General features: G+C 38.6%; 1 protein-coding gene across 1 annotated transcript in view; it reads right to left on the bottom strand.

The window, feature by feature from the left end:
- The window catches only part of LOC114025574 (TBC1 domain family member 2A-like), a 64,118-nt gene that overhangs the window by 20,047 nt on the left and 22,796 nt on the right, over nt 1–21,275 (bottom strand). Inside the window, exons 4-7 of the mRNA XM_027839056.1 lie at nt 21,010–21,143; nt 15,024–15,217; nt 6,007–6,393; nt 24–134 (exon numbers count right to left, since the gene is read on the bottom strand). Of these exons, the coding sequence (XP_027694857.1) occupies nt 24–134; nt 6,007–6,393; nt 15,024–15,217; nt 21,010–21,143 (826 nt within the window). The remainder of the gene's footprint in view (nt 1–23; nt 135–6,006; nt 6,394–15,023; nt 15,218–21,009; nt 21,144–21,275) is intronic.

The following is a 21,275-nucleotide window of genomic DNA, read 5'->3' on the forward strand; positions in this document are numbered from 1 at the left end:
CTGGAGGACTATGTTACTCTTACTTTCATCAAAAGGACTTTCTCCTTCTCAGCAGCATTTCTCCATATCTTTGTGACCTGGTGGATTTCAGAGTTCAGGAACTGGTTCTGGGTCCTATAGGCTTCTATGTCATCCTGGAAGGAAAGGTGTTTTGGCTATTTAATGAAGCTGTAAATATCTAACAACCACATGGACAGTCAAACTCTGATACCATATCCCAATTTTTTAAAGGTTTGTCACCTTTTTAACAAACTCCTCACTCTTTAGTTCAGTAGTAATTAAGCTCACTAACATTACGTTTAATGCCCAGCCCAAAACATTGTCATCATCCCAGTCTCTGAACTTTTTGCTGTTTCTTGTTATAAGGTAAAGCTTTTTTTTTCCCCTTTCCCCTTTAAGGCCACGGGTTCCTCACCCCGTTCTAAACTAATCAGCTGACAATCTCTCATCAACTATATTTGTAGTTTTCTTTTGGATTTGTTAGAGGCTAATGAACTCTTTGAATTTCCAATTCACAAAAAAATCAATTTCCTTAAAAATCACTGATTTGGATGACAACTTACTTAGCCATAATACTAGTATTTAAATTGTTAAATCTTGATTATCTTCACTTAAGTTAAATCAACAAGTGTTGTTCAATGCTTTCTCTCATGTACATCTATAAATATTGTTTTAAAGTGTGGAATACCTTACTCATAAAACTACAGCTTAGAAGGGATTATAGATAGCTTCTAATTCAATCCCTTAATTTTACAGAACAGGCACTGAGGCCTAAAGTGACTTCCCAAAATCGTGTCATATGCAGTAATGAAACCAGGATTTGAATTCAGGTTCCCTGACCTAAATACAGGGTTGTAGAATTTCTACTACTTCTCCCATTAGAACCATCAGGTTCTTTCTTTACGTTCCCAAGGCTTAACATGGTGCCTGGTTCACAGTAGGCACTTAACAAATTCTTAACAAATTGACTGACAATATTTTTGTGGATTGCAAACTCAGTACGAATCAGAAGTACAAGGCAACCCCAGGAGATGATATGATCTTTGGCTGCATTAAGAGCATGACCAATGCCAATTTGTACTGCTGATTCATACTGAGTTTGCAATCCACTAAGAACTCCAGATCATTTTGAAATGAATTATTATTGTGTCATTCCTTTGCCAATCTATACTTAGGCAATGATTCTTTTTAAACCCAAATGTAGGACTTTACATCTGTCCCTGTTATTGTTTGATCTAGCACTCCTTTTGGATCCTGACTACCATTCCACCAAGTTAGCTCTCCTTGCCAGCTTTGCATCAATTGCAAAAGGGTTAAGCAGGCCATCTCTGTCTTCATCCTAGCCACTGATAACAATGTGCAACTGCCTAGGGCCAAAAGCAGGTCCCAAGGTAATTCCCTTAAATCTCCTTTCTATTATTTACCCTGAGGCTGCTGCCTGCCTTAACTGCATGGTATGGTGCCTAAGAAAAGAAGAGCCTTTATAAAGCTAGGCTTATAAACCCAAACTTATAAGTGATGGCAAATGTCATGCCCTCCCAGAAATATTTGCATTTAACAGAGATCAAAGGCTTAATGTAAAAAAAAAAAAAAAAAAAAAGAAATTCTAGCAATGAAATCTCAGGCATCAATCAGTAGGAGGGGAAAGATTTTTTTGGAAGGCTGAAATGAGGTCACAAGTAGTCTTCACTGTCCCGTAAGGATGTCTCTGCCTTAGACAGTATCTTAGGAGAAGCAGTGCCATTTGGTTATTGACCACTGTTAAAGAGCAAGTCTCTAAGCAGTAAGAGAAGAACTATGTCAAAAGATTCTTGAAAATAGTGGGAACAGTTGCTCTGTTATCTTCCTAAAAGATGCTTTTGAAAGGGGAGGGTTCAGCCTATTCTTAAACTAAATTAAAGGTTACTGGAATAGAATGTTACATGTATTGGTCTTTGCTCTTAAATACCTGCTCAGGAAAGAATGTAAGAGAACAGGTAAAAGGACCTGATGAAATGGATATATTTTAATTTTCAAGTGTTTGAAAGGTTTGGGGAATTTTTTTTACTAATATATTTTAGGTTTCACTTCTATTATTTTGAAGTCTATTTTAAGTCACTTTCAGTTATCCACTGAAAACCTATGTTGCTAGAAAGGTTCTACTGCAAGTTTCACTATTGGAAAAAAGGTTTTACTTCAAATTATCTGACGGGAATACTTTCAAAGAGTTTACAAACCTGAGATGGCTAAAAAACCAGTGAGCTCTTCCAATGTTGATATCTGCTGAAACTTGGTTCCAATACTAACCATCAGATTTGCTTGAAGCTCCAAACCAAAACGGACTGCGTTTATTATAAAAGTACAATGCCTTATGTCAGATTTTTATAAGCTAAGCCTCAAGCTTGGTCATTATTTGTATGGGAACTTTGACTCTATATCTCTGAATGATAATTCAAGGCGCAATAATAACAATCATCACTACCACCATGACCTGAAGTGTCATGAAGTTGGTGACGACTTACCCAGAAATAGTTTGCACAACTGCTTTTATTATATCTAGCATAAATAGTCATGTTTTTCTTGTTCTAACGGTCCATACAACCACAAGGAGTAGAAATAGAATTCTGGGGAAGTGATGATATAAGAAGGTGAAGGGATCAGGGTGAGGGTGGGGCTTGTGAGAAACTTGCCGCTTTGTCTATTTCCCGCCTACCATTTATATTCTTCACTGCTGAGAGGAGGCTCAAAGCAAGGGAGAGACTTTAGGAAACAGATCAAGCTTCCCAAAAGGCCCAGTGGGACAGAAGACTGATAGGATCAAAAGGATCTTATCTTTGCATATTGGATAGTTGAATACCGTGCTCAGTATTCCACACAAATTACTGATTAACAAATCAATTGTTCAGTGGATGAATGAATGGGGGGGGGGTGGCGGTGGTGGTGGTGGTGGTGGTGGTGGTGGTGGTGGTGGTGGTGGTGGTGGTGGTGGTGGTGGTGGTAACGTTTTAGATTCCACACAAAGTCTATTTCCTTTAATTATTTCCCAGAGATCCCTGAGGCAGAGCGAGAGCTGGCTAGTTGGCTACTTTTAAAATGCCATCTCCAACAGCCAAAGGAAGAGAAGATTTTGCTTAACTAGGTGACCTTAATTATGAAGTACAGAGGTTCGTACTTAAGCAAATTCAGACATCTGGGTCTTTTCATGGCTATCTGTTACAATAAGAGACTAAAGTCTGAAAAATGGCAAAATTTCTAACTGTAACTTTAAACCCTAACTTGCTGTTGGAGGATACTTTTAAACAAAAGGCCTACTCCATAATCAGGCCAGCCCTTTCTGGAAGTCTTCTGGGATCAGCTTCATGCCTTTTCCTCCTCCATTCCATCCCATGCTTTCCTTTCTCCCTTTTTGAGGTCCCTGAGTCTTTCAAAGCTTCATATTTTCTCATTCACTTCCCACAATGGCAGGTGTAGGGTCTTGTTTGCATGCATGGTTTTATTCAGAGTCATGGGCTACCTGTTCAAATAGTAAAAATTTGAATAACCAGGGATCAGCATCCTTGGAATCCTCAGCCTTCTATAATATAATAGTTTCCCCTCCTTCTCCCAGCAACACTCCACCGAAAAAACTTGTCGAGCAGCTAAGAGGCAACTCTAGAGAACCCTTAGAGACTTGAAGATCCTTATTATACCTGATGCTCTTGTGATTGGTTGGTTTTCTGGGCAGAAGGAAAGGAGTATTCTGATTGGCTGCTGATGTCTATAAAAAGCCAGGCTTCTTACATGAAAGCTGAGAAGCACAGGAGAAGTTACAGGAAACAGAAGAGATAGGAAAGAAGAAAAACAAGAGGGATGAGATCAGCACTGGAGGTCATACATGCTGATAATCATATACAGTGGTAATTGAGCATGGCCACAGGTGGGAACCAGGAACCACAGCTTACAGAATCTCAGAGTGGGAAGGGATAATCAGACAATAATCCGACCCCATTGAATAAGAATCCCCTCCACAACAAGAAGCCCGTTAAGTGGCCAAAGTAAAGCCATCTTAGAATCAAAGCTCCAAGTTCATCTAGTACAACTTTCTCATTTTATAGATAGGCCCAGGGAGGTTGGGTGACTTGTCCAAGGTCACACAGAGAGTGTCAGAGGGTAGGATTTGAATCCAGGTTCTGACTTAAAAATAAGGGCTAAAAAGGTGACATCACTTGACTAAGGCCATTTGGGAAGGGTTATGCTGGAACTGGCTTGGACCAACTTGTGAGAGTCAATTGTTAAATTTTCAGTGTAAATATTTACACCTTGGAAATCAACCAATGCTACAAATCAGTGCTTGGTTTATTGTTTGGTTGACTGCCTATACTTAAGAATGTGATTGAGAAAATGTTAAGAATGCAGATTAAACTTAAAGTGTGTTGTGCATAACTCCCCCTGCCCCCCGCCGGTTGTTAAACATTTATAAGTACATCCCTGCATATGGGTAACCTTATGGCAGAGCTCCAGAGCTAAAATTGGAACTCCAGGGTCAGTATGTCTCCCATTGCACCACCCCATTCTTCTCCCAGTGCTGCTACTCTGCTGCCTTTGGTTATCACTGAGTGGGTGCTCAGGGGATTAGTATGAAGGCCTCTTCCTTCCTCAGTGACTATATTGCCAGGGGTGGAGGCTATACCTACTCTTGACCTCAGTCACTGCAACAACATCCTCCATTATCAGCGCACACCCAAGCAGACAGGGATACCCATCCTCTCCCACCAAGCCTCTTGCCCCAGCACCTATTCTCTGGACTCTTCACTGTATTCAGGAGCTAGAAAGTTCTGTTCTGACTCTTGCTCAGACACTGGGAGGGTGTTGTAGTGACTAAGGAACTGATGCTGGGTTTAGTCACGTTCCCATATGCCCAATCACCCAGTATTTACCAATTCAGAAACCTAATCTAATTTTCCTCCTTGGTTGGTGTTTGAAAGATCACAGGACCTTTAAGGGTGGGAGCTTGAGTCAAATGATACTCTGCTAGTAAACCCCATTTCCTCCTATTCTTATCCATGTGATTCCATTACCGTCTTCCTAGGCAAAAACTCCTTTTGCCTACCACCCCCTGCATTCTAGCCCCATCCATCTCTGCCCTTCCCTTCCTATGCTACTCTGTCCTTCCTTGTCATTTTGTCTTCTGGGATCCATTTCTATCATTAACAAACTTCTTTTCATATTAAACTTCCTCCTCTCAAACTTTCTCCATCCAGGGGTAAACAGTGAGCCCCAAAGTACATCAATGTGACATGAACATTGCCAGTCAGTGGAGTTTAGTAGTGTGGGGAAACATTCATCATACAGGGGTGCCCCAAAGGTTCTAGGACAGTTTTAAGATACTAAACCTTAAAACTGCCCTAGGACCTTTGGGACACCCTATATACAGGGAAAAGCTAACATTCAAGCCATTTTTATCACATGGTATAATAACTGAAGTTCACAATAGTCACTATATTTTAATTTAGAAAAAAAAATTCTGTGCAGTATATTCCTTTTTATAAGTTTTCTTTTGGGGGAGGAGGGGGCACTAGGCAATGGGGTTAAGTGACTTGCCCAGGATCACACAGCTACTAAGTGTCAAGTGTATGAGGTCAGATTTGAACTCAGGTCTTCCTGACTCCAGGGCAAGCGCTCTATCCACTGTACCACCTAGCTGCCCCTCTTTTTTTTTTTTTTAATAAGTTCTAAGTATATTCTAAGAAGGCAGGGAAATATACAGTAGATTTTAGAAAGATTTTTTAAAAAGCTAATAAAAAAGTTTCTCCATTTAAAGAAAAGGTCTTTAACTACTTGAAAAACTCAGTTATTGAGAATAATTCACTCTCTAAGAGATGTGAATTAGCTGATGCTTTACTGTATTTAATATATAACCCAAGAATATCCAGGAATCATCACATTGTATCTGTGATCAGTAAAAAAAACTAATGGGGCAAATTGAATATGACAGGCTGGGAAATGCTGGGGACTGTTGTAGTTGGGTTGTAAGGCAGTTCTACATACCTTCAAATGCTCAACCTTTTCATGAGGATTTAGGAAGGTCCCAGAGTCCAGCCCATCGGCTGCCTTTGAGGGGTCCATGAAATTCTTGGTCACTTTCTCCATCAGCTTGAAGATAACCTGTTGCTTGGCATGGTTCTTGTCCATTAACAGCTGCACATGCTGTTGGAGTTCCTTAATGTGCTCCTCCCTCAGGCCCAGAGTATCCTCAAGGGCTTTCTTGTCCTGTTGGAGGCTCTCCACATGCTTTCTCAGCTCAGCAATTTGTCTCACTTTGTGCCGAACCAGCTCAAGACGGTCTCTATCTTCAGTGGCTGTGAGGTATGTGCTACAGGCCCGTTTTTCCTGCTGGGCTGCTTCAAGAGCTTTATGCAGAATCTTCACAAGTTCCTGACAGGTAAAAAAAAATTCAAATCAAATCAAACCTCTTGTTAATCGTCTTCTGCCATAACCCCCCCGCCCCAATCCAGACAAGGTAGGGGGCATGAAAATAAAACTGGAGCTGCACAGGAAACATGAGGAATTAGAAACCAGTTGCTCAGGAGATAAGGATCTAGTCAGCCTTGACCTAGGCTTTGCTCAGAACCTGGACCTCATATAACACTCATGTCTTATAGTCCAATTCCCACCCTATTCCCCAATTCTATCAATTAAGTCCTTATTTTTCTCCCCTGTGCTCAAGTCCATTTCTGAAATATCTAATTTCAATCAGTAAATGGTTACTCATCTCAAGATGACTCTCACTGGTTATATTAAAAATAAACATAAAATTAAAAAAATAAATTAAAAGTTAAAAATATTAGATTAAAATGAAAATTAAAATAAAATTAAAAATAAAATAGAGAAATCTAGCCATCTAATATGTTTTTAAAAGAAGGCAGCAAGCACTTATTAAGCAATTACTATGTATGAAGCACTGTGCTATGTCGGGTATACGGAGAAAAAAAAACAAAACCGCCTCTGTTCTCAAGGAGCCCACAGTGTAATGGAAGAGACAGTTCTCCTACTCAAGTTCCACCTTCCCTCCATCTCCTTACCAGAACTTTCTGACCAGTAAATATTTCTCCTATTTCACTGTTATCAGTTGCAGTTAGTTTGAAAAACTCTGTAGTCAGAGAAATGAGCTAGATGATTGTTTAAGTCACTGTCACAGGACTTCAGAGCTTGATAGGATGTCAGAGATTACTTACAAATGAAGAAACTGAGTCCATCAAAAATTATGTGGCTCACTCACTGATTGAAATGAGGACTTCATAGCTAGTTAGTGAAAGAGCCATGACTAAATGAACCAGCTAACAAAGAAGAAATGGCAGGGAAGGTAGACATGATATTATTGACTGGCTGAAAACACACACATATATATGTAAACATAAATATATATATTTGTATAAAGAGTACCAGATTACTGAGGGTCTTAATGAACACCAAAGAAGAGATTAGGAGAGTTATTTGTGCTACTTACCTCTCCCGAATATAAAAACTCATGCCTCTTTCTCACGTTTCCTTTGCTTGGAATGCCTTCCATTGTCCTCTATGGATTCCATTTATCTTTAGGGAACAGATTAAGACTAATCTCCTTCATGAAGCCCCCTCTCAGTACCCCAGCCCATAGTCATAATAACCTCTTCTGAATTTCTAAAGCATGAATTTTCTGTACCATTTATTTGGCACTTCGTATATGCTACCTTGCATTGTTAATTGTTTTTGCTGTGTATCTTAGTGGTATAGTGGATAGAGAGCTCACTTCAGACCCTGGTAGATGGGGATTCCAAAGGCCACCTCTGACACATCAACTTTACTGCCCTGGACAAATCACTTAATCTCTTGGTGCTGTAGGCAACTCTCTTAGCCTAAAAATAAAGTGAAGAAAAGGTGCCTACCTGCACTGATAGAAGGAGTTTCCTCATCTGGAAGTTCCCTTTATAAATGAAATCACAAGTCTACTCTTTAACTTGGCTCTATCCTTATTTTCCCAATTAGAGTATAAGCTCCTTGAAGGTAGGATACATGTCATTAAACATCTTTGTAACCTATTTGATTTAAAGTTAACCAATCCTTAATTAAGGTTTAATTAAAAATTGTCAGTTTAGAAATATCTGATTACTTCCTTTTATTTCCTAGCCAGGTACTATTTCTAGCCTGTTAAGATAGAAATACTTCCCCATTGTTCTCTCCATGAAGGCTAAGCACTGAATATCCCAGATAAACTTTTTCTAGGTCTAGGTCTTTAAGTCCCTAAAACTGTATAGTCCTGGAAGAAAATATGACCAGCTACCTAATTTAAATTACCACATTAATTTCAATATATTTAAAAAACCTTTTTATTCTGAATTTAAACATTAAAAAGGAACATTTCCATATATCTAGAAGAACAAGGTTCTATATAATACTGTGAATTTCCATTTCATGCTGTCTGCTTTAAAATAAAAAGTATATAGTAAGTTCTACATATTACTTTCAAAACTGTTCTCCTTAGAGGCAGCTAGGTGGTACAGTGGATAGAGCACTGGCCCTGGAGTCAGGAAGACTAGTGAGAGGACTTATAATCATTTCTGTTTAAAAAAAATAGAAAACCTGTGTTTTAAAGAACTTTAAAGTACAGACTCAAGAGTCAAGAGAAACTAAGAAAGTTGTATTAATTTGCACAAAAGGCTACATGATGATATAGTGCTAACATTTAAAAGGGAGAGAAGAAGCAAATATCCCCTCAGACACTTGACACATACTAGCTGTGTGACACTGGGCAAGTCACTTAACCCCAACTGCCTTAAAAGGAAAAAAACAAAAACAAAACTGTTCTCCTTATTTGTGCTTCCTTCTTAACTTTGTTCTACTCTCTTCTGAGAATTAAAAAAAAATATTTCAATGGTGCTGTTTTTCTGGGTATCATCTTTACCTCCCCTTCTCCATTAAAAACCAAGAGAAATAAAAAACCAAACCCTGTTTTTTCTTTCTTTTCTTTTCTTTTTTTTACATTTTTCTTATTTAATTCCCCCATTACCCCTTTGAAGACATTAAGGGTCTGAAGGGATATTTGCTTCTTCTCTCCCTTTTAAATGTTAGCACTATATCATCATGTAGCCTTTTGTGCAAATACATACAGCTTTCTTAGTTTCTCTTGACTCGTGAGTCTGTACTTTAAAGTTCTTTAAAACACAGGTTTTCTTCTTTTTTTTTTAAACAGAAATGATTATAAGTCCTCTCACTAGTCCACGAAATGTCCCTCGCCCTTATACTGGGGTTCATAGGTCAGTTACTCTTGGTTGTACACCCATCTCTTTTGCCTTTTGGAATATCACAGTCTAGGGCTTGTGAGATCCTGATTGCGGTTTCTTGGGCGCAGCAGCGACAACCAGTGCAATGTCAGAGCACTGAGACCAGGACATAGTATGTAAAGTATTGTAACGAAAAAAAATGGCAGAAATATCCTTTCTTAGAGATCTTTAAGGCTGACTGAATCTTAAGTACTGCCAAGTTGGGACTAGAGTTCTGTGTAGTTGTTATCACCTGACTGTGAAATACAGGACAGAATGTTGGACTGTAAATCAGGGGAGACCTGAATTCCTAAGGGTCCTAAGAATTAGGAGGACCATATCCTTTTCCTACCACGAGAGTTAATTACACAAAACAAGAACTTTAAGTTTCCTACTTTAAATATAATTCTGGAGAACCTCTTATTCAGGAAATGGAAAGGGCAGCTTTGTCATCTTATATGGCTTGGTAATGTGTAAATTCTGGTCACAGTTTCCTAGTAACTGAAGCAATCTGATTAGGTGGCAGTTTCACCACCCTCAAAATCTTCTGAACTCAATAAAAATCAGGGTAAGAATGTTTGTTTTTATGCTTGGTAAGGACTTGTTTGTTTTTGTTACTCTTTTTACTGGCACGCCGACAGTGATTAAACTTCCAGCAGATCCTGAAATAGTACTGTCAATCAGAATATGGCAGGAAAAGGAATTCATTAAGAAAAGATATTTGGTCCCTTAGCTAAGCCCAGAGTTTGAATAAGCCTTGCAGAGGCAAATTTGTGCTTGCCTCATAGCAAGAACTGGCAGAAAGCAGACTATTTCAGAGTCCCTCCTCTAAACACAATAAGCAGGTAACATCTGATGCCACAGAAGGAATCTTGGGAAAAATGCCCTATGCAGCTAAAAAATTCTAAAAATGTAACCGTTTAGTAGCTTCTTATTTTCTGATTTAATTTAAAACAAATCTGAGCTCTCAACAAGAGCATGCAAAAGGAAATAAAGAAGAAGGAATGTCTCCTAAAGGTATTCAGTTTAGAGTTTTAAAATGAAAATAAATGCTCTAACCTTAAAAAATTACTGATATAAAAATATACATTACCAAGACAGAAAAAAGTTTGAGTGAAAAACACTGTTCAGTATTTTTATAGGATTAAAGGAGCACAGATTTAGAGGTATGAGGCTGAGAGTTCACCTCGTCCAAGTTGGACTTTTTTTACACATGAGAAAATCGAAGCCCAAGAGAAGTAAAGAAACTGGCTGAAGGTCACATAGGTGAATGGGGCAGGATTTGAACCAAAGTACTCTGACTTCAAATCATTTACTCAAAGTCAATTAATTTACAGGAAGGACTGGGGGAAAATGCCCATGCTAGAAGGTAGTCAACTGTTAAAATACCACACATATATTACAGAAATATGCAGATCTCTGTGTATGATAAAAAATGACAGTTTTTCAAGTTATTTCAGTAGAGAGAACAAAATTAAAAGAAAAAAGGAACAAAGATTAGTTGTGTAATACAATCTAGGATATCCAGTTCCTGTCCGTGAAGCGTATATCACTTTGAGGGCAAATTCACTTACAAACATCCCTGATTTGAATGCAATATAGAGAACTCCTGTAACATACATTCCTAGAAATCCTGAATTTCATTTGTCTATGTAGGGTAGAGCAGGCAACTGAATCATGACTTTGAAAGTACTATGTCAATGTAATAAGACTGAGTGACTACCTCATCTTATTTCCTAACAGATGTAGTCTCCAATGAACTACATTATAACTGGATGATCCATATCCTGAACCATATGTTAATTCATGTTTTTTCTCTAGGCAGCATACGTGGTTGGTTTAATTATTTCCTTCAGTTGACATATGTCCAATAGAACCACAAAAGCTTTCCATATGCCTAAACAGATGGAAGTCAGGGACAGGTATGATTTCTATTCTCTTGGTGATTTGAGTATTCGTATTAAAAACATCAACTTTGTATCCACTGGACTCCAGAGAAGTCTGTTCCTTTTTAGCATTATCATTAAAAATGTCTACAGTAGCCAATGTACTGTCAGATTCTTGATATAGAAAACGCTAGTCATATAACAAGAATTCATTTGTTCAATGAGCATTTATTGAGTGTCTACTTGGAGCACAAGTTATTTCTAAGGGATAGCTAGGTGGCACAGTGGATAGAATGCTGGGCCTGGAGTCAGGAAGACCTGAGTTCAAATCTAGTCACAGACATTCACTCTCTATTTGATCCTGGGCAAGTCACTTAACTTAGTTTGCCTGTTTCCTCATCTGTAAAATGAGCTGGAGAAGGAAATGGCAAACCACTCCAGTATCTTTGCCAGGAAAATCCCAAATGGGGTCATGAAGAGTTGGACACAACTGAAACGACTGAACAACAATAATTTCTTTATCTTGAAAAGCTGATAGTTTTGTGTCGGAAGTAACACATACATACATGAAATGACCATGGAACAAGTCCAATTCAATATCAAATAATAAGGCTGGCAAATTTGAATTCAGGCTATATTCTGACCAGGCAAGGACTGTTTAGGTCTTTATTACCTCTGACCTGATTATTGCAAGAGCTACTAACTGTTTTCATAAACTTCAAACTCCTCCTCAAATCAGCCTGGATACCACAGGCATAGTATACTTCTTAGAAACAAAACAAAACCCCCTAATTTAACCACTAATTAAAACAATGGTCTTCATTTCTTTGTTCCTTTCCCCTGACGTGGTAGAAGAAAAAGAGCTCTGAGATGATGATAATGATGCTAACAGCAACAATAGCGCTAAAGGTTTGCAAAGTACTTTATAAATATCTCATTTTATCCTCACAACAAGCTTGGGAGGTAAGGGCGAGTATTATCCTCATTTTACAGATAAGGAAACTGAGGCAGAGGTTTTGACTTGCCTAGGGTCACAGGTAAGTGTCTAAGGCAGAACTTGAACTCAGGTCTTTCCTGTCTTTAGGCCCAGCATTCCATCCCTTGTTCCACCGGCTGCCACAGGTAGCATAAAAGCCACTGTGTCTTCTTTTTAGTTTTCTCTCCTCAGCTATTTAACATCTTTAGATGCAGTGAGGTGTAACTTGATTTGCATATAACACTCATTTGGTCTCTGGCCTTCTGTTCCTATTTCAATGATCACCCCTACGAAGATACCCCCAAACCTTCTCCATAATTCTCTGCTTCCATCTACTTTTTGACCATCTCAACAGGATGTCCGTACCTCAAATCTAACATGTCCAAAAGTGTACTCCTCAGCTTTTTTCCCCTCAATCTTGCTCCTCATCTGCCAAACAGCACCTTTTTTAAAATAAGTTTTTATTGATATCATTTGTTTTTTATATCACCAGTTTCCCCCAGTATTCCTTACCTTCCTCTTCTCAGACAGTCATGTCACATAACAAATGGTATTTTTTTTAGAAGACAAAGGTATAGAGGAGGTATGGCTTGCACCATATCTTTTCAGCCTTATTTCATACAACTGTCCCTTGTGCACACTGTTCTGCCCAACTGGTCTACTTGCCGTTCCCCTTATTAGTATTTCATCTCCTGCCTCCAGGCCTTTGTCCAATCTGACTGTTCCATTCCCTGTCCCTGGAATCCCTGCTCTACACAAGGTTCACGAGGGCTAGCCACCTCTTAGAGGAAGCTTGTTTTGGCCCTCCAGTTGCTAGTGATTCCCTTCTCTTTCCAGTTATTGTCGATGTATGGGGTATTCCCTTCAGGAAAAGGTAAGAACCTCAAAGGCAGGGACTCCTATTTTTGTCTTTTTATTCTGAGCACTTGCCATAGGACTTAGTACTTGCTGGAATGCAGCACTGTTACTCAGTTCACAACACAGATTTTTTTCTAGCATTTTAGACAGAGTGTAAAGAGAGCAGGTGATTCCTTTATTATATTAGTGATCTCTCTGTATGCTCTGAGGCCAGGCAAATTTCCCTCATGCAAAGTTTCGGACTCCATCACTGTCAGAGTCTGTGACAATTTAGACACATTTAGGCTAGCATTAAAGCATATTTTTGAATAATCTATAAAAAAAGATTTAAGAAAAATAATAATATAAATGAGATATGCTTACCTAGTTAAGAGAAAAAAATTTCAAGCATTTTATGAGCACTTATTGACAATACAAGGGTGATATGCTAATTACAAAGAATTTTTACATATAAACACAAGAAATGCTAAATTGAGTTGGACCCCATGGACTATCCAGTATTTTGTCTTGTTTGGGATATAATTTTCCCTTCACAACATGCTACATGTAAATCACCATTAATTTACCTAAGATCTCTGTGTGTTGAACTATTTTCATCTTCAGCCTGTATATTACCTTGGAGATAACAATTTCCATCTATCTATTACTGGCTTTGTAGCAGATGAGAAGTTGTGAAAAACATACTTAATGTAAGCATGTCTTCAGACATACAAAATTAGTTGAGGCCAGCTTTATATTGTAAAGATGAGTAACACTCCACAGTCAGATGCTGTGAGAACCTTCAGGCCACACTGAGGCTCTGGGAGGAGACTTTGGCAGAGGGAGAAGAAAACTGAAGTGAACCGAAGTCAACTTTACTTTGCAGAAACTATGAGCATTACATATTCACACTTAGCAATGAGAATATGTAGAAAATGGAATAATAGAGGTACATTTTATGAAAATTAGAAAAAAAATTACTGACTCTCTACTCACAGATGTTTTTGTCTTAAAACTACTTCCTTCAGTTTCCAAGGAGTTGCCCCTAGTTCTCAAATTCCAAGATTTGATGGAGAAGTCTGTCCCTGTACCTTTGTGATTTTTACATGCTACACTTACAACTCTACTTTTCTTTTTTCACGGTGAAAATATCACAATCTTATTAGGATACTTTGACCTTTTTAAGTTGCTTTCTTTCCTAGTTCTGTTATGATTCTCTTGCAGGTTGGTGATTAGAGCTGTAAGCAATATCCCAGGTATTATTGCATCAGGGGTTTCTATAAGGATATAAGGCTGCTTTGCTTATTAAAGCAGTTCCTGAAAAGTACCTCTCCTTGACAACACCTTTTAGTTAAGTTCTCCTTCATTAGAATATAATCTCCTTTTGAGTAGGGATTGTTTAGTTTAATGCATTTGTCTTCCCAGCATCTCTCACAGTGCCTGGCACAAAGTTGGTGTTTAATAAATACTTGGTGATTGATTAACTGCATATTCCTAAAACTATTAACACACTCCATAATTTTTCAAATATTCTAGAAATCAGATTTTAAAATAATTTAGAATGATTTCCTTCTCCATTTGGATGAATTCATTCATTCATGGGATAAATATTTACTAAGTGCCCCCAGTACACAAAGCATTGTGCTAGGTGATAAAGAAGATACTCAGTATGAACAAACAGTCACTGTCTTCATGTAACTTAAAGTCTGGCCAGGAGATAGAACAGAGACACCATTAATTGTAATATATTATACATGGCACTATTATAACCTTCCAAGCAAGATGTGAGTTAGATGGTTACAAAATAAAGTTATGTGAGGGAAAGTCAGAACTGACTGGGAAGAAAAACAATATAGTCTTCATGGAAATGATCGCCTTGGAACTGGGTTATAAAGGCTGGGTAGGAATTCAATATGTATGGAGACAAGAGACAGAATTCTAGGCAAAGAAAGAGACAAGGGAAAGGGATGATTGTTCTTCCCAAATTGTTGTAATGAACTTACTTGTTGGTGACCAAGTTAAAAGGTGATAAATATACCAGAAGACATTTATGGAGCCAATACTTACCTTTTGAGACTTTAAATCCTCTGTAAGAGTCAGAACCTGCTGCTGAAGGGCCCCAACTTTTTCCTGAACATGTTTTTCACATAGGCCTTCAGTAAAGATATGGAAGTTACTGTTCTGCTTTCTGGCTTTCTGAATGAAATTTGCTGTCAGACCCAACTTCTGTGTAGATCTTGAATATTCCTCTATTTCTTTTCCTGTTGAAGAGGGGAAATTCAGAAGTTAGCAATATTATTAGGGTAAAGCAGAAAATCTGTTATGAGGTTAAGGAAAGGTAACAGATTATTTGAAATGTCAGATACTAAGAAGGAAGGACTGAAGTAATTGGGATGATTTTATTTGTGAAAAGCCCCAGGACTGACTTAATCACAGTATTCTCATATATAAAAGATTGAGTGAAAGATAGTAACCAGATATTCTCTATCTTCACTGAACACTCAACAAAAAGACTTTTATTTTCAAAAGCTAAACATAATGCCAGTAAATTTAAAAGGCTAAAAAAGTCTCTGCCTCTCTATTTAAAAAAAAAAAAGTCTCCTAGGTTCATATGAGTCTGTGCAGGGACCCATGTATATATCTGCTTTAGACAGATCTGACAGTTTCTTTATCTAATCATATAGAGGGAAGGAAAAGCTGGAAATGAGAAGAAAAGAGAAGGGAAGACTGAAAAATATGAGAAACGTAAAATTTGCAAGCCAAACAGAATTTCTGCGGTTTTGAAAAACTATCTGAAAAACTGTTAAACGTTAAGTGTAATCTCAAAGAGTCAAGCTGACCTCTACTACTGCGTGATTAAAACATATTCATAAGAACATAAAAAAACCGTATTTTTTTAGACTCATAAATTAGACCAAAATCTTGTCTGCTATGGTATTTTACCAATCAGTGTTTCATGTGAAAGGAGGTTGTCATTCTCAATGACAGTGACCTTAAAAAGTATCTATGGGGCTGGGGCAAATCATTTCCTACCTGTGGGGCTCAGTGTCTTCATTTCTAGAATGAAGAGGCTGCACTAAATAATCTTTAATGTCCCTCTCACCTCTGTGATACACAAAATCACCTTAAAAATTTAACTTTTTAATTTTATGTATCAAAACTGTCCATTTTGTGTTCTGTGATCTGCTTCTATCCTTTGTTTGAACTCTGTCCTTGTGAAAGGTACTTTCCTACTCATGGAGAGACATAGGCACGGATATACAGGCACAAAATAACACATGTAAAATAGATACAAGACCACCTTGTGGGGCAAACTGTCATGGCCAATCTTGGACTTGGAGAAGAGACTGAGGACAAGTACCTCCCTCCTTTCCTTAGACAACTAAGAGACTACTGACGTAGAATGTTGTATTCATCGTCAAGCATGGTCATTTTGTCAGCTGGTTTGGCTTAACTTTTTCTGTTAAAAGGGAAGCTCATTCTTGAGGCTACTCCCCAAACTGGCATTGCCCAAGAAATCTTCCTTCTCTGCCAGAAGGCTACATTCTGGGCACATGCTGCTTAGGAAATCTTTCTTCCTTTCACAGACTTAAGACCACAGTTCTAAACCCCTGCTCTCTGGCCATATGGACAAGCATGCGTCTACCTCTTCTGTGTACTCTGTTCTACCCCACTCCTGTTGTTGCTATCTCTTGGACTGCAAAAGTACACAATCGATCAGGTGATCAATCCACAGGTATTTAATAGGACCCTACTATGTACCAAGCACTCTGAAGAACTCTCTTGTCAGGCCACGTGGGCAAGAAAATTGCGGGCGAGGATATTATGAAATCAGGCTGGAGATGTAACATGACTATCTAGTAACTTTCCTTTAATAATGATTATAAATGCTATGTATTTGATCATAGTCTTCTTATATATAAACTGTTATCTGAGAGGCAGCTAGTGATCTCACTGAGAAAGAAATGGATCTAAACTCCCCTTGGGTATTAGGATGGTGAATGAATCAATGTTTATAAACGCTATTAAGATCCTGGAAGCACTGAAATTTCTCTATAACATAGGCAATAGAACCCACGTGTCAAAGGTTTTTCTGTGATGTCTAGGACCTTATATAACCTCAACAGTCTTTATCTTACCCTCAGTTTTATTTTAAGCTTAAAACTGTTATACACCTGCTGGGCATGGTAGTGCACACCTATAATCTCTGCTGCTGGGGAGTCTGAGGCTGATGGGTTGCTTGTGCTTAGGAGTTCTGAGCTATAGTAGAGCTAAAGCCAATCAGGTGTCCCCACTAAGTGAGGCACTAATATGGGGAACCACTGGAGAGGGGTGAATAGTCTCAAGGCAGAAATGGAGTAGGTTAAAGCTTCTGTGATCAGTAGCATAATGGGGACCAAGAGTAGCCAGTGTACTTCAAGTCTGGGAGAAATAGGGCGGCTCAGCCTCACAATAAAAAAAAAATGAATAGAATAAAATGAAGTAAACTAAGCCCTCTTACCTCTACTGAAGGGTCTCAGTAACCCACATTCTGACTAATAAGTCATTAAATCTTTGGACTTCAATAGATACATAAAAGTCACTCAGTTCATCTCCCTATCTTCAAATAAATCTCATTTTAAATCACTCCATCTCCCTGAAAAGAGCACTCTTTATTCTTTTCTTAATATCCAAATAAAGGATTTAACTAACCTTGATGATTATTAAAAATACACTGAGGGAAGAAGAAAAATTTGCAACTCAAAATCTCATAAAAAATGAATGTCAAAAACTATCTTACATGTAATTGGAAAAAACAAAATTCTATTTAAAATAATAACAATAAACCACATTGAGATCTTTTGGACAGAGTCCAAAGTAACCTGGGAGACTGACAGAAAAAAACTGAGCTGTTTCTTAACTGATTAACAACAAAGCAAATCTTTTTTTTTAATTTCTTTTTTTTGTTAATAAATTTATTTATTTTTAGTTTTCAACATTTACTTCCACAAGATTTTGAGTTCCAAATTTTCACCCCATCTCACCCTCTCCCCACCCCAAGATGGCATGCATTCTAAATACCCCTTCCCCTAGTCTGCCTTCCCTTCTATCTCTCCCACCCTTCTCTTATCCCCTTCCCCTTCTATTTTCCTGTAGGGCGGGATAGATTTCTGCACCCCATTTCCTGTATTTCTTATTTCCCTGTTGCATGTGAAAGCATTTTTTTTTAAACATGTATTTTTAAAACTTTGGGTTCCAAATTTTGTCCCTTCCTCCACCCACCCTCATTGAAAAGGCAAGCAACTCAATATAGGTTATACCTGCACAATTATGCAAAACACTTCCATAGTAGACATGCTGTGAAAAGCTAACTCTATTTCCCTTAATCCTATCCTGCCCGCCCATTTATTCTATTCTTTCTTTTGACCCTGTCCCTCCTCAGAAGTGTTTGCTTCTGATTACTCCCTTTCCCAATCTGCCCTCCTTTCTATCATCCCCCTACTCTCTTGTCCCCTTCCCCCCATTTTCCTATAGAGTGAGACAGATTTCCACATCCAATTGAGTGTGTATGTTATTCCCTCCTTAAGTCAAATCCTATGAGAATAAGATTCACTCATTCCCTCTCACCTTCCCCCGTTTCCCCTCCACTATAAAAGCCTTTTCTTTTCTGTTTTTTTTTTGTGAGATAATTTACCCTGTTCTACCTCTCCCTATCCTTCTCCTAGTATAATCCTCTCTCACCCCTTAATTTTATTCTCCAGATATGACCCCTTCATCTTCAACTTACCCTGTGCCCTCTATCTATCTATCTATCTATATACATACATACATACAAATAATTTTTTCCCTCCAACTACCCTAATAGTGACAAAGGTCTCATGAGTTACAAATATCATCTTTCCATATAGGAATGTAAACAGTTCAACCTTAATAAGTCTCTTATGACTTCTCTTTCCTGTTTACCTCTTCATGTTCCACTTGAGTCTTATATTGGAAAGTCAGATTTTCTATTCAGCTCTGGTCGTTTCGTCAACAATGCTTGAAAGTCCTCTATTTCACTGAATGACCATTTTTTACCCTGAAGGATTATACTCAGTTTTGCTGGGTACGTGATTCTTGGTTGTAATCCTATCTCCTTTGCCCTCCAGAATATTATATTCCATGCCCTGCGGTCCCTTAATGTAGAAGCTGCTAAATCTTGTGTTATCCTGATTGTGTTTCCACAATACTTGAATTGTTTCTTTCTGGCTGCTTGTAATATTTTCTCCTTGACCTGGGAACTCTGGAATTTGGCTACAATATTCCTAGGAGTTTTCCTTTGGGGATCTCTTTCAGGAGGAGATTGGTGGATTTTTTCCATTTCTATTTTGCCCTCGGGTTCTAAAATATCAGGGCAGTTTTCCTTGATCATTTCTTGAAAGATGATGTCTAGGCTCTTTTTTCAATCATGGCTTTCAGATAGTCCAATAATTTTTAAATTCTCTCTCCTGGATCTATTTTCCAGGTCAGTTGTTTTTCCAACAAGAAATTTCACATTGTTTTCTAATTTTTCATTCTTTTGGATTTGTTTTACAATGTCTTGATTTCTCATAAAGTCACTAGCTTCCAATTGCTCTATTCTAATTTTTAAGGAAGTATTTTCTTCACTAATCTTTTGGACTTCCTTTTCCATTTGGCCAATTTTGCTTTTTAGGGCATTCTTCTCCTCATTGGCTTTTTGGACTTCTTTTGCCATTTGGGTTAGGCTATTTTTTAAGGTGTTATTTTCTTCAGTATTTTTTTGGGTCTCCTTTAGCAAGCTGTTGACTTGTTTTTTGTGATTTTCTTGCATCACTCTCATTTCTCTTCCCATTTTTTTCCTCTACTTCTCTTACTTGCTTCTCAAAATCCCTTTTGCGCTCTTCCAAGGCCTGGGACTGATTCATATTTTTCTTAGAGGTTTTGGATATAGGAGCTTTGACTTTGTTGTCTTCTTCTGGTTGTATGTTTTGATCTTCTTTGTCACCAAAGTAAGATAATATAGTCTGACTCTTTTTGCGCTGCTTACTCATGATCCCTGGCCAATTACTTGAGTTTTAAACTCTTTGTTAAGGTAAAAGTCTGCTTCCAATGTGGAGAGTGTACTGTCCCAAGCTTTGGGGGTTTGTACAGCTGTTTCAAGAGATACTTCTAGGGACCTGTAAGTTTTCAGTTCTTCCAAGGTGGATGATACAGGGCGAGGTGTTTCCTCTCCACAGATAGAACAAGCTCCACCACTCCAGCACTCATCCTTACCCTACAATCGCCCCTCAGAACTGTGACCCAGATCCAAGCATGGGCACAGCAAGAGATTCCTGCCTCAGCACTAGCAAAGAGATACCTGCAATCCCTCTCTGATCAGCTACTCGACTGCCCCTCAGTCTGTGGGCCAGAAGCTCAGGAGGCAGCCGTGGCCAGCGCTGGGGACTTGGGGCTGAGACCCAGCTTCTCCTCTCACCGCAGTCACAGACTTTTTCCACCGACCTTCTGAGTTGTCTTTGGCGTTCGTGGGTTGAGAAGTCTGGAAACCATCTCAGCTGTCCGCGATTCAGTCCTCTGAGGCCTGCTCCAGGTTCGCTGCGACCTTCGTGCCCACACCAAACTGCACTCCTCTCCCAGCCCGGCATGATATACCTTCCCGATCAGCCATCCAGGTTGTCTTGGGCTGGAAATTTATTTCACTCTGTCTTTTTGTGGGCTCTACTGCTTTAGAATTTGTTTAGAGCCATTTTTTTTTTACAAGTATTTGGAGGGATTTGGGGGAGAGCTCAAGCAAGTCACTGCTTTCACTCCACCATCTTGGCTCCGCCCCCTGAGTTCCAACAAAGCAAATCTTGAGTTCTCTAAAAGTGCACAACAGGTCATGTTTTATGTACACCCTGCCCTTAGCACAATGCCTGGCATATAGTAAGGCCTGAATAATTGCTTGTTGATGGATTGATTGTGGGTTGCCTTGGACCCACTACCAGATAATGCTGGTAAAGTAAGTTGTGTTGTTTATAACCTAAATAGGTAAGAAACAGACACATAAAAGAAAGTTATAGAGATGAGTTACCAGCAAGTCCTGGGTCTGCTTGTAAATGTTGTTCCTCATTCTGATTTTCCCCAAACTTCTGGGATTCAGTCCCTTGGGAAACATGGCCATTTCCCCTGGACTGCTTGTTGCTACAGATGTTATGCATTGTGTTTCTGGAAACAAAACGATAACAAAGGGAAAGTGAAGTGAGTCTCAAACTTAACCAAGATCCTTGAGTGTAGGAACAAACAATGCAACAAATAGAGTAGATATTCAAAAAATATTTTTAAAAATGTGTGAAAGAA

The sequence above is a fragment of the Vombatus ursinus genome, unplaced genomic scaffold (assembly GCF_900497805.2).
Source record: "Vombatus ursinus unplaced genomic scaffold, bare-nosed wombat genome assembly UNPS02014832.1, whole genome shotgun sequence".
Lineage (NCBI taxonomy): Eukaryota > Metazoa > Chordata > Mammalia > Diprotodontia > Vombatidae > Vombatus > Vombatus ursinus.